The 12,327-nt window shown below is 34.1% G+C and overlaps 1 protein-coding gene across 13 annotated transcripts in view; it reads left to right on the top strand.

The window, feature by feature from the left end:
* The window catches only part of LOC145295967 (dual specificity tyrosine-phosphorylation-regulated kinase 4-like), a 436,432-nt gene that overhangs the window by 370,658 nt on the left and 53,447 nt on the right, over window positions 1–12,327 (top strand). For all 13 annotated transcript variants that reach the window (XM_080141888.1, XM_080141891.1, XM_080141884.1 and 10 more), the window contains 4 exons: window positions 311–578; window positions 3,653–3,816; window positions 6,580–6,716; window positions 9,041–9,181. In XM_080141888.1, coding sequence (XP_079998014.1) covers window positions 311–578; window positions 3,653–3,816; window positions 6,580–6,716; window positions 9,041–9,181 — 710 coding nt within the window. The remainder of the gene's footprint in view (window positions 1–310; window positions 579–3,652; window positions 3,817–6,579; window positions 6,717–9,040; window positions 9,182–12,327) is intronic.

The raw sequence follows: 12,327 nt of genomic DNA, 5'->3' as shown, positions 1-12,327 counted from the left end.
TAATGGCGGAAAATTCCGCCTGTTTAAATGATAGGTGAACTAGTTCCGATAGAATGAAATAAATTAAATTTGAAGTGAAAATAGTCGTGAACGTCCATCTTCATGAACTTACGAAATACAAAAAAAAGGTAAGAAGCATCAAATGATCTTTAACCCCTGACCCCCTACAAGAGGCAAGGAACCCCATTCAGGGGGATATAAAATATTAGTATTAAGAACTTAAGAGTTAGTTATAATATACTGTGTATCTCAAATTATTTTTTTACTTTTTATATAACATTATGAATATCGTTTCTTGTTTTTTCTTCAGAACAAGCCAGTGGCCACAGTCGCCCCGACAACCAATTTGCCGCAGTTAATTGAACCGACACACAATGCGAATTCTATCAACAAGCAGCACGACATTAAAAGACAACAAAGTAACACGAATCTCCAACCACAACTTCCTCACCTCCAAAACAACGGTCAACTCACTCGATCTCCAGCCTCGACGGACACAGTACACACTTGCAATATTCATGTACCTGGGAAATGCCCTCAGGATCAGTACGGCAACCACCTTCCCCTCACTCCGTCCGGTAAGTGACCCTAGGCAAGAAATATAATTTACTTTATTGTTTTTGGATATCACAGGAGCAACGAGATGGAGGATAAACGTTAGCAAGATGATGTTTATCTGCTGTGATATTAGAATATTATCTGCTAACATAACGCGAGCGGCGAAGTCAAACTTCCAAGTTATGTCTTCGAAGTTTTAGAGCAAGGATCTGGAAGGCTATAGCACATGGGCGCTTGTCCATAAAAAAGGTAAAAAAGAAAAACAAACAAAAAAAAAACGCAGAAATAAAGAAAAATCTTCATAATGTACGTACCAGTGACGAAAAGAAACTAGCGTTCACAACAAATCGCGTAAATTAATCAAATAGTTTTATTTACAGTTATATGGTTCAACGACGATCACGGACCCTGCGACGTCATTTGGAAATTAATTGCTGGTTAATTCCCCCTTAAAGAAGCTTTTTCGGAAGTAGTTTAACATCAGCTTTGTACGTCAGCGTAATGCATACGAATTCCCATTAATCGCTTAATTTTTTCTTTTTTAAAGATAAAACTGCTTGATTAATTTACATTATTATTGGTGTACCCTATTTTCTTTCCGTCACCGGTACGTATATCATAAACAATTTTCTCATTTTTTTTCTTATGATTATCCAAAGATCAGTGACCATGATGAATCCAGCGTTGTTTTGAATATATTGTGTGCATGAGGGCGTATAATTAAATACCTTGGTCCTGAACATTAATAGGGGACTAAAATGGAAGCGGCAAAGAGGATCTTATCACAATTTGTCATGCGCAGTTGCTAATATATAATATATAGTCATCTACAGTTTCGTAGTATGACATCTCTTCAGTATAGCTAGATTAGGGAGTTGTTTAGACTGCAATTAACAATTGATAGATGCAGTAATTAGTACAGAGATTATTTGTTTTGCTCGCTTAAAATCTGATACATCTAAACTCTTAGTGAAACAAGAAACGGCTGAGTGGCTGATGAAAATGTAAAAATAGATTTGAGTTTAAATCTATGATTAGGATAAAAAAAGCCCTAAACATTTGACTAGATAGGCCTAGTATGTAAGGTAAACATTACTTTCTTACAAAAAGGAAAGTAGGAATTAAATTATCACACCTAAGTCTTATAAGCACGTAAAACCTACACATAAATATTTCTGCATAGCTTTCTTGTCATAAATATATATATATATATATATATATGTGTGTGTGTTTGTGTGTTTGTATTTGTGTGTGTATGATATAAGGTCATTAAAAGAGAATACCAGCAGAGTGTTGTAAAGTGCTTTAAAAAATTTTCAATAAGAGCGTTATATATATTGATACATATTACTGAAGATCAAAACAACATCTATACCGTCGATTTCAAATTCAAGAAATAATGTAATTTTTTTATCCGCCATCAGTTAATTTTCTTTATATATATATATGTGTGTGTTCGTGTGTGTGTGTGTATGTGTGTGTGTGTGTCTGTGTGTGTGTGTATTATATGTATAAACCAAGAGGAAGAGAACGAAAGATAGGACAATTAAATTTATAACATTTACTTTAATTTCAAGAAGTCATAACCAACAATGTTTAGACGTACGATCGTTTCTAAGGCGATAGGGAAGTTTTTTTACTTTCTCATTCATAATTCCAATATGTCTCTTCTTTAGGGCTGTTTACAAAAGATAACAAAAAGAAATCAAGCAAAACATGTCTCATTAGTTAGATATATGCCATATCATTACAGGCATAATATATCTATATATCGATAAAATTGAGAATGTGTGTGTGAGAGGACACTTCTCAACCTATATACTCAACGACTTTTTTGTTTACAGACTTATTTTATAAGATAATCAGACATGTGGAAAACTTTTTTAATCAAATCTTCTTATTCTTAACATAAAGAAGCGGTCATGTTTTACGGCCGCGCATACGTACCGGGTTTCATCCGGAAAAAAAGGTATGTTAAGGAGATCAAAATTGAAAAATTGATACTTAGGAGTCATCGGATTTTTAGCTGTTTTCAAATGTTTCACGAATGCAGATGCGCGGCCGTGAAACATAACAACTTCTTTATGTTAATAATAAGAAGGTTTGAAAACACTTTGTAAATATCGTTTCAAGTGATCTACTGGTTATCGTACTTGACTCAGTGTCCTTAGGTCTTGGTTTCGACCTCAGCTTGAGTTTGTTGCTGTTTTACATACAAGACGTGAACTGTTTAAGAAAATCATAATACTCGAATGCGCATGCCTTAGTTTCTGTATTAATTAAAATATAATATTTATGCGTATATTACGACTGGGCAACGCTGGGCGACCTGCTAGTGCATATATATATATATATATATATATATATATATATATATATATATATATATATTGTATCAACAGAAAAAGCCTATAGAAAATATGCTCAATCGTAAAATATACAAGAGCCGCTTATGTATTTTGTTTTATTTAGAAATTATACATTTATGTGGTTATTAGTGGTACCCAAGTTTTACTCATCAAGTTGCCCAGAATTTTATGAAAACTCCAGTTTAGACTGACCGTTCGGAACTATTCATCAAGGCATAGATGTCTTATTTGAAAAAGAAAATACTGAAAACAGAAGTTTCCGTATTTAGGTGTTCACCTTCTGCGGCGCAGACATAACAGCGACGTCTATGGATATATCACTTGGTTGTTATCACTCAAACTGCTATAATTTCTGGGTTATGGATGTAAAATTGTCAGGATACTCGGGTTAAAGCCGAAGAATATCAAGCTGGAATCTTTTTCTTTTTTTCTCTTTCTCTTTCCTACAGGGTGTCTCAAAAATGTACTCGCACTTTAAATGTTATCATTGTTGTCTGGCAAATAACGATCACCAATTTGAACATTTGGAAACATGATTCTTCAATTAGATATTTTTTTTCAGTATTCGAAGCTATTCCATTTCATTCTATTTACGCAAATAAAGGTTTTTAGCGTCATTCGAAGTGTGAGCACATTTTTACACTTTTTAGACATCCTGTCTTTACCTCGAGCAGTTCTATAACGAAGTTGATCGTTAATTTTGATTTCTGTCTTCTTTATTTCAGAAGCCCTCAATTTATATAAAGACCGACTCTCGACCTACGAACATACGGAAATCATGAATTATAACGAAGTCTGGTATTTGGGGCTGGATGCTAAAAAGCTAGATGCCTTACCTGGGAAATCAAGTAACTGGGGCTACGACGATGAAAACGGAACTTATCTTAAGGTACGCCACTGTCCATACTTATTAACGATAAATTACTGATGTATATGTTGAATATACGTAACCGCCGCCATCTATATAGGAATACCTACTTTCGTTCGTCTCGGTACGTCAACAAAAGAACAATAATAGACAGCATTCAAATAGATGGAGGAAGAATGGAAGATTGAAACAAATAGAAATACGGAAATGAGATTATTTCATACGTTTTAATATAGGAAAAGGTGACAAAGAAGGCGTTCTATCGGTTGAGAGACAGAGAGAATGTCACTTTGGTTGAAAGTAAGAGAAAATGACTGTAAGATAAGGAGAAAGAGACAGTAAGATAAGGAGAAAGAGACAAGAGGGGTATATATAACATATTCAAGTGTCCGGAAAATAATATATGTAATATGTTGTCCTCTTTTACCCACGAAGTAAAATGTATGCGAACAAATGTAAATTGATTCTTGGGGCTTCAATTTTGTAAGCAAATTTTGTGAAACAGGAAAAAAAAGTTCGTTTTAATCAAGTCTTAATCAAGAACAAATAATAATGTGGAAACTTTTACTTTAGTGTTTAGAAATATAGCGTGTTTTTACATTGGAGAGGAGAATCAAGGGAAATAACTTACCGTATGATAATTTCCTTTTAATGTTTAAGAATATTTGTGTAGCAATCAATAGGAAAATAAATAGAAAAGAAATTATTCCGATCACACATGTGCTAAAATAAAGTCAACTGTTCACTCGATACATTCACAAAAGTGATACGCAAACAAAAGAAAAAAATGTCAAATAAAGTCTAGCCTTTGTTTAAGATAAGTTTAGCTATTGGCTAATGAAAGCATTAACCCGCGAGAGAGAAATAAGAAAGAACCTGATTGGTTAATTATCTAGACTAAATACGAGATGAATATATATATAACGGACAGTAACAAAAAATCTGTACGCTTAGTCCAACGATTCCACGCGGGATGAAATACGAACGCCTATCTAGTGCAATTTGCTATCTATATATCTATCTCCCCTTATTTCTCTCTCTCTCTCTCTCTCTCTCTCTCTCTCTCTCTCTCTCTCTCTCTCTCTCTCTCTCTAAAACACACACACACAAAGTCTTGGAAGTTTTTAAACTTTCAAACTATACAAAAAAAGTATTTTTATCATTCGTTAGAAAATGATTTAGTCAGCAAGTCATTCAATCACCTGCAATCACTGCATCAACTGGCTCTCTCGAATTCACTATAGTACCAGTAATAATTTTTTTAAAAATATTTTTTATATATATATTAACCAACGTTAAACCTGGCCAGAACTAAACGAGTGACCATTTGGAACTTCCATGTGCTCTCCGCTTATCTTGGCATTGTTTCCAGTCGTCCTGGACTTCCCCTTTCCACTGGACTTAAACAGTGCCGATTCAGGAGAGGTGTGGTTGGGATTGCGCAACCCTTGCCTCACAATTACACGTGCAGCTGCTTCCACGAGGGTATCCTTTGTCTTTCGAGACTGAACGGAGGCCTTGATATAGATATGTATTAGTCCTCACGCGAAAGTGCAGAACACAAAATGTTTTAAATAATAATAATAATAATAATAATAATAGAATAACAATAACAAAGACTTTCGCTGGCGAGGACTACTATTGACCGTAACCAGTTATACAGTCCTTTTGAAAATTTAATCTCTATTTTTCTCGTTATGTACTGAATATTTGTTAATGAAACCTATATGAAATATGTTCCTTATAAAATTTTAAAGATTTTCTGTTCTAAAAGAAGTTTTAAAAAATTTAATCTAAAAAAGTTATTTTAAAGTTTTTGTTAAAAAAAAATTCAGATTTTCTCATTATTCAGACCTGTATTACAAAGAGGGGGCTGCAAAAAATAAGTTGTGATGTGAGGAGAAATTCAAACTGAAACAGAGAGAATATTCAGACCTGTAATAATACAAAGAGGGGGTTGCAGAAATGAGTTGTGGTGTGAGGAGAAATGCAAACTGAAACAGAGAGAAGGAGCGTTTTAAAATATAATCTTAAAAAGATAAGATACAAGTAAGGAACGCATTTCATCCAAGGCATGAAAATTGTTAAACAAAATGTTTTTACTATAGGCTTTAAAAATAAAGGTACAAGATTCAATTAGAAATTTATTTATCTTCAAAGTGCACTTTTATAAATTTAACAAAGTAATGTATAAAAATTTAATTTAAATTGAATTAAAAAATTACCTTGGATTTATTTCATGTAATGTACATTTTGATGCACTTTAAAAACCTTATCTTTCATCTAGCAATTAATGATATAGATATAAAATTTTCAATGATTTTTTAAGAAGTGCAACATTACATAAAATAAATTCATGGTAATATTTTGATTCAATTTAAATTAAATTTTTATACCTTACTTTGTAAAATTTATAAAAGTACATTTTGAAGATAAATAAATTTCAAATTGAATGTTGTACCTTTATTTTTAAAGCCTATAGTAAAAACATTTTGTTTAACAATTTTCATGCCTTGGATGAAATTCTTTTCTAACTTGTATATATTAGACGCACTGTTTGGCGATTTGGGCTTTTGAAAGTTAAGGTTGGATTTTGGACCATTGCGCGAGAGAAAATTATTTAATTCTTACGTTTTAATCAAGAAAGTGTTACATACAAAATACAAATGTTTCATTATACACATTATTGTACACATGTATTATTATAATATTTTTGTTTTTATTGCAGTCATTACTTTTTTATGACCAATATTGAAATTGTTTTTATATTAAATCTTTTTTTAGATTTTGGGTGATCACCTTGCCTATAGATATGAAATAATCGAAGTATTAGGCAAAGGTTCCTTTGGTCAAGTGGTCAAGGCTTTTGATCATCGAAATAATGAGGAAATCGCTATAAAAATAATCCGAAATAAAAAAAGGTAAGTTTTCCGCCCTCTAATAATAATCGATAACTCGTCAGCTTTTTTCCTACTTCCTTTAGTTTTATATATTCCTCGGATTAGAGAACAGGTGAGAGATATCTTCTAAAATGGCAATCTGAATAATTGCATTAGCTAATCACGTTGAACCTTTTCACGTCCGCTTTTTTTTTTTTTTTTTGATTAGTCGACTAAAATTTTCATTTGCTTCATTAAGCTGTTTAGAATGAATTTGAGATAATTTCTTAAATAAAATTATCAATATATTGCTTTGAATTTTTTCCTGTTTTTCTTCTCTCAAATATTTTCAGTATAGGCATCACACACACACACACACACACACACACACACACACACACACACACACACACACACACACACACACACACACGCACACACACGCACACACACACACATTGCGGGTGGCGACGTTGTCCGGGATTTAATGAGGATCAACAAATGTTCCACCCTCCCATACCTTTATTGTCATTGAAATCGATGAAACCTCCCATTTTTTTTTTTTTAAATCAAATCGATTGATTACCTGTTTTAGTTGGAGATAACCCCCCCGCGATGTACTGGAAGGAAGCTTGTGGTCTACATTGCACGGTATAGGACCTTCTGCGTATTTGATAAAACTATATTTAAATAAGGGTTTCACTTAAAGTTTATAATACAAAAGTCGATTATCATAGTTCAATTATGCTCTAAATAGAAACATTCATTACAAACGCGTCTCTGTGTTATCAAAGAACCAACTGTTGATTTTATGAAATTATTTTTACATAATTACTGAAATTAAAGTTAAAAGTTCAAATGCACTCTAGGTCCTGGATATGACCTTAAACTATATCCGGTGGTGAGGCCCCAGCTTGCGGGCTTTGGGGAGTGTGGAGCCATCCTTTTATTGTTATTGCTCTCAGGTACACTCTGACCTGGAGTGGTAGTACCTGTTAGGGTCCCAACTATAGGTTAAATAGACACCGACTTGAAAAAAATATAAATTCTATTAAAAAATTTTCTTCAAAATCACTGGATTCAACATTAAATAACCTGAAAAGGGTTGATATGCCATAAAACAAAAACAACCAAACCAATCAGTTGCACTCCAAAAAGAAAAATCTATTTTGAACGCATTCCTGTCTTATAAAAGAATCTATAGATGATTTTATAGGTTGGTCTTTTCTGCTTGCGTGGTGATAAAGCTTCCCAAATACACTTGTAATGTTAGGCTGTATAGAAGTGTTAACTTTGATCAAAATCAGAATCTATGATTATTAGGGATAATTTCACGTTTCTCTTCACCAACATTGCTATAAAAAAACATGGCGGACAGATGTCTGTGGGGTAATAATTGAAATAATGTTAAGTTAAAATTGATTTGATATCCAAAAATTTCCTCCTTCGAACTGGTATACTTTGGAATCCTCTCCCTGTTTTTTTATTCTTTCACGGTACTAACATGAAGTTTAATGTAATGCGAACAGTCATCGCACGGTTCAAATTTGCATATAGTCCCCTGTAGACATCATCCCAGTCAATAACCCCTTACTCTCAAAGTGGCAACATGCCTTGTTTGGGTTGAAAAAAAAACTGGGTTGGAATGGCATTGCAATATAAACTATGCAAACGACTGCATATTAAAACGTGAAATTGAAACAAACTGAAGCCATTATTGGTAAATCAGGTGCATAATAATCCTATTGGAATAACCACATGGAAAATATACCCGGTAAACCTAGTGCAAGGGAGATAGAAAAATCCTTTTAAAGAAACGGTTAGAATCTTTAAAAGAGCTATCGGTTGGAATTCATGAGATAGTGGAAGAATGTCTGGTGTCCGATAGGATACCCTATCCCCAGCTAGAACAGAATGATATTTTTTTTTTAATAATAATAATCAACAAGAATAAAGCAACCTACTAATTTGGCAGATTTAACCCTCCCAGCTGTTCCGAATGTGACACTAAAGGAGAACGAAAAATAGACACATGGAAATTACCACGTGAAACACTGTACGGATATAAAGAAGAGTTCTAAAAACAGATAGGATGATACGTTGATATTGAGGATTTGTTGCCTAAATTAAACTCTAGAATTCTTTCTAATTCTTTTAACATCCCATAATATTTGTTTACATTATTCGAGTAGTAGTAGTCGCAAGGATAGACAACTCGTGCTTAATATTATTCAAGTAGTAGTGATCGCAAAGGAAGACAATTCATGCTTCACATTATTTAATTAGTAGTGATCACAAAGGGGGGACAACTCGTGCTTTACTTGTTTCTCCATTATGACTAATTTGTGCCTTTTCTTTTCTTTCAGGTTTCATAAACAAGCTAACGTAGAAGTGGAAATCCTGGAAACTTTGTTGAAAAAAGATAAGGATAACCGCCATAATCTCATTCACATTAGAGACCATTTTACTTTTCGTAACCATTTGTGCATTACTTTTGAGTTAATGGGGTGAGTATCATTAACGACTACTTTCGTATTTTATGATTTTAACATTAGCAGTCCTGAGTATGACCTTAAAAGATGTCCACCGGTGAAGCTTTATTTGGGGGCCCGTGGGAAATGTAAGGTCGCCCCTTAGATATTCTCCTCCCAAGTGGTGATATCTCTAAGGGCATCTAGTGCTACCTGATCAAGCTGTCTGGAGATACTGGCTTCCTGAACAAAAATGCACCAAACATTGATTTTATTGGTTTCCCCCTCTGCAAAACGCGATCATGTTTTGCAAAGTCAAAAACAACAACATAGATTTCCTATAAAAAGCAACAACATAGTTTTCCTATAAAAAAACAACATAGTTTTCCTATAAAAAAAAACAACATAGTTTTCCTATAAAAAGATCAAACCAAACACTGTGAATAAATATTTGAAAATACAAACGACTTGAAGCATAAAACCTTTTCCCAAAATTATTCGATTCGGCATTAAATAACCCGAAAAGGGTTGATACACAGTAAAACAAAATAACCAAAAAAAAAAAAAAAAAACATTTGAAAGGATAAAGAATTTGAAGCATAAAAAACTTTTCCAAAATTACCGGATTCGGCACGAAATAAACTCGAAACTAGGATAGATATACCGTAAAACAAAACAACAAAACCAAAGACCATGAATAAATATTTGAACATATAAAGAATTTGGAGCATACACACTTTTTTCTAGAATAACTGGATTCGACATTAAATGACCTGAAAAGAGTTGATATGCGGTAAAACAAAACGATAATGTCTTTAACATGAGCAATTTATCAATCTTACGTTGCATCTACAACCTTTTCTGTTATAAAAGACCATGAAAACTTATGCTACTCGCATTCAACCTTGAGAGAAAATGGATATCCACTGTAATGGTGCCTATGCAGGGAGCCTATAGTTAAGCCAGGTTATAACAGCTCATCTCCTCTGAACCGGCACTGGTTGAACCAGTTGCAAATGCCAGAATACTACTCAACCAAGGCATCAGGTCAAATCTATACTAGTTCATCTATAGCTGAGGGAGGGAGTACAATATTGATTTTGCAATCTAGTAGGAAATGATCTCTCTTCTAAACATCTCCTTTATCACAGAAGAGATGCTGCTAGTCTTTCTCTACTCTATTGTTTTTGTTTTCATTGCAAGTGCTTGACCGAGCTCCAATCTCTCTAATTTTTCCTGATAAATCATTTACAATAACTCGTCTAGCTTCAGCCATTGAAAATTCGTCTTCCTCTGTGTACCTAAAACCAAACTGAATTTCCATGAATAAAGTTTTTTCCCCAATAACGTACAATTCGTGGAACACAATACCATGAGGTTGCTTTCCAGCTGATTACAATATGTTTCTTTAAGTCCAATGATAACAAATACCGTTTACGTTGTTCTTTAATCAAAGCCTATTTCACCGATTGTTTCCAATCCTCTCATGGTGTTGCTCATCATCGAATTGACAATCTCATTAACTTTTATCCTCGCGTTGATTCTAGGCCTTAATAAGTGGTGCCTCATTAGAGTAAACAAGAAAACACATATATACAGGACTAAAGAAGGTTTTGCTTTGTTCTTTATAACTTATCTTTATAACTATTCGAGTAACAGCTCAAATAGTTGTATATTTTCCTAAAATTACATTGGAAATATTTTTAGGTTTGGACTCGTGCACTTATTAAAGAGAGGGATGTCATAATTCTGCAAGGTGCGGAAATGATCAAACCATCGACGCATGTGACTGTTGAGGTCTGTAATTCCTTCACCTCGTATTTCCAGAATTGGATCACAGACTTGAATCAAGTCGACTTTTAGACTGACCCCAATAACTAGAATTAGTAGCAGCCGTACACCAGAAGTGGTTACAATCCCTTCGATCGGATCATGTGGTAAAAGTGGGGCAAAATCGTTCTTTTTTTAATCTATTTTTGTTGCAATTAATTTTGGAATGATTCTACCCATCCTGGAACAAGTAACTTCTAGTTCATATAAACAGTTCTTACACATCTGTTATTTCTCCTCTGCCAACTTCTCTCGTCTTTCCCGTTATTTGTTAGTTGAGAAGTTTTGATCTTTTTGCCAAAACCGTTTGCCATTTTGGTGATAGCTGTTCGACTTATTTGGGCTTCAAAGCCTCTTTAGATAATTCTGATACACGGAGTCGATGCGTTTATGGACATAAGCCTAAGTGTTCGCTCTGCATAGGTGAACATTCTTTGCTTATCAGGCGATTCTAAAACGATTTTATCAACCTGCTAAAAATAGAACTTTGACAGATAACAGGATCGAGCCCTGGATTCGCAAACGGGTCGTGCAATGGTCATTTATTTTCAATTTTTAGTGGGAAAAAAACGAAGCCCAAAATAAAAATTATCCTTATCTTAGACTCTCCTTTTTAAAAATATGTAGCCATTCAGATAGCTATGTGGCTGTGTCACGACTCTTCAGTATGGCTAAACACGCCGCATATTTTTACACAGAGATAAAAAAATCTGATCGCCAGATCAGATTAGACTGCTACCAACATTCAGGGATTTTAGATCTACGTAATTATACTGACCCTGACAGCAATATATATATATATGTGTGTGTGTGTGTGTGTGTGTGTGTGTGTGTGTGTGTGTGTGTGTGTGTGTGTGTGTGTGTAGAATTGTTGTATAGATTGGTTTCCTAAAAGCAAATCCAATGAAAGCCGCGGGATTATTAAGGAGTGCTCAATAGAGGACAGAGCAGGTATATAGTCTGTTTATTATACAAACGCTGTTAGTTACATATGTGCATACATGTTTCGGTGGAGTCCCTATTTAAAAAGACCGATACCTCTCCCGCTGTGACAGCCTTACCAGGCCGAATCATACTTCCTTCTCTTTATTTACATACCTCCCTCCAAAAACCTCTACTGTCCAAATTCACAAACTATGCCCCCTCACCTTTTCTTTCAAAGTATAATCCACACCCGGATATTTCTTTATATACAAAGCGAATTGAACTGTGATGCTCGTTTAAATACGTTTCTTTCTTTGGTCTGATGAGGTGGGGTGGGTCTCTTTAAAAAGAGACTCGACCGAAACATGTATGCACATATGTAACCAATTGTTCAAGAATACAGCCAAGGTTTTTGGATCCTATTCCAG

Source organism: Euprymna scolopes, chromosome 16 (genome assembly GCF_053919585.1).
Source record: "Euprymna scolopes isolate OS-2025 chromosome 16, ASM5391958v1, whole genome shotgun sequence".
NCBI classification, from domain to species: Eukaryota; Metazoa; Mollusca; class Cephalopoda; order Sepiida; family Sepiolidae; genus Euprymna; species Euprymna scolopes.
The sequence above is the reverse complement of the archived record's forward strand: the minus strand, read 5'-3'. Positions and strand labels throughout refer to the sequence as shown.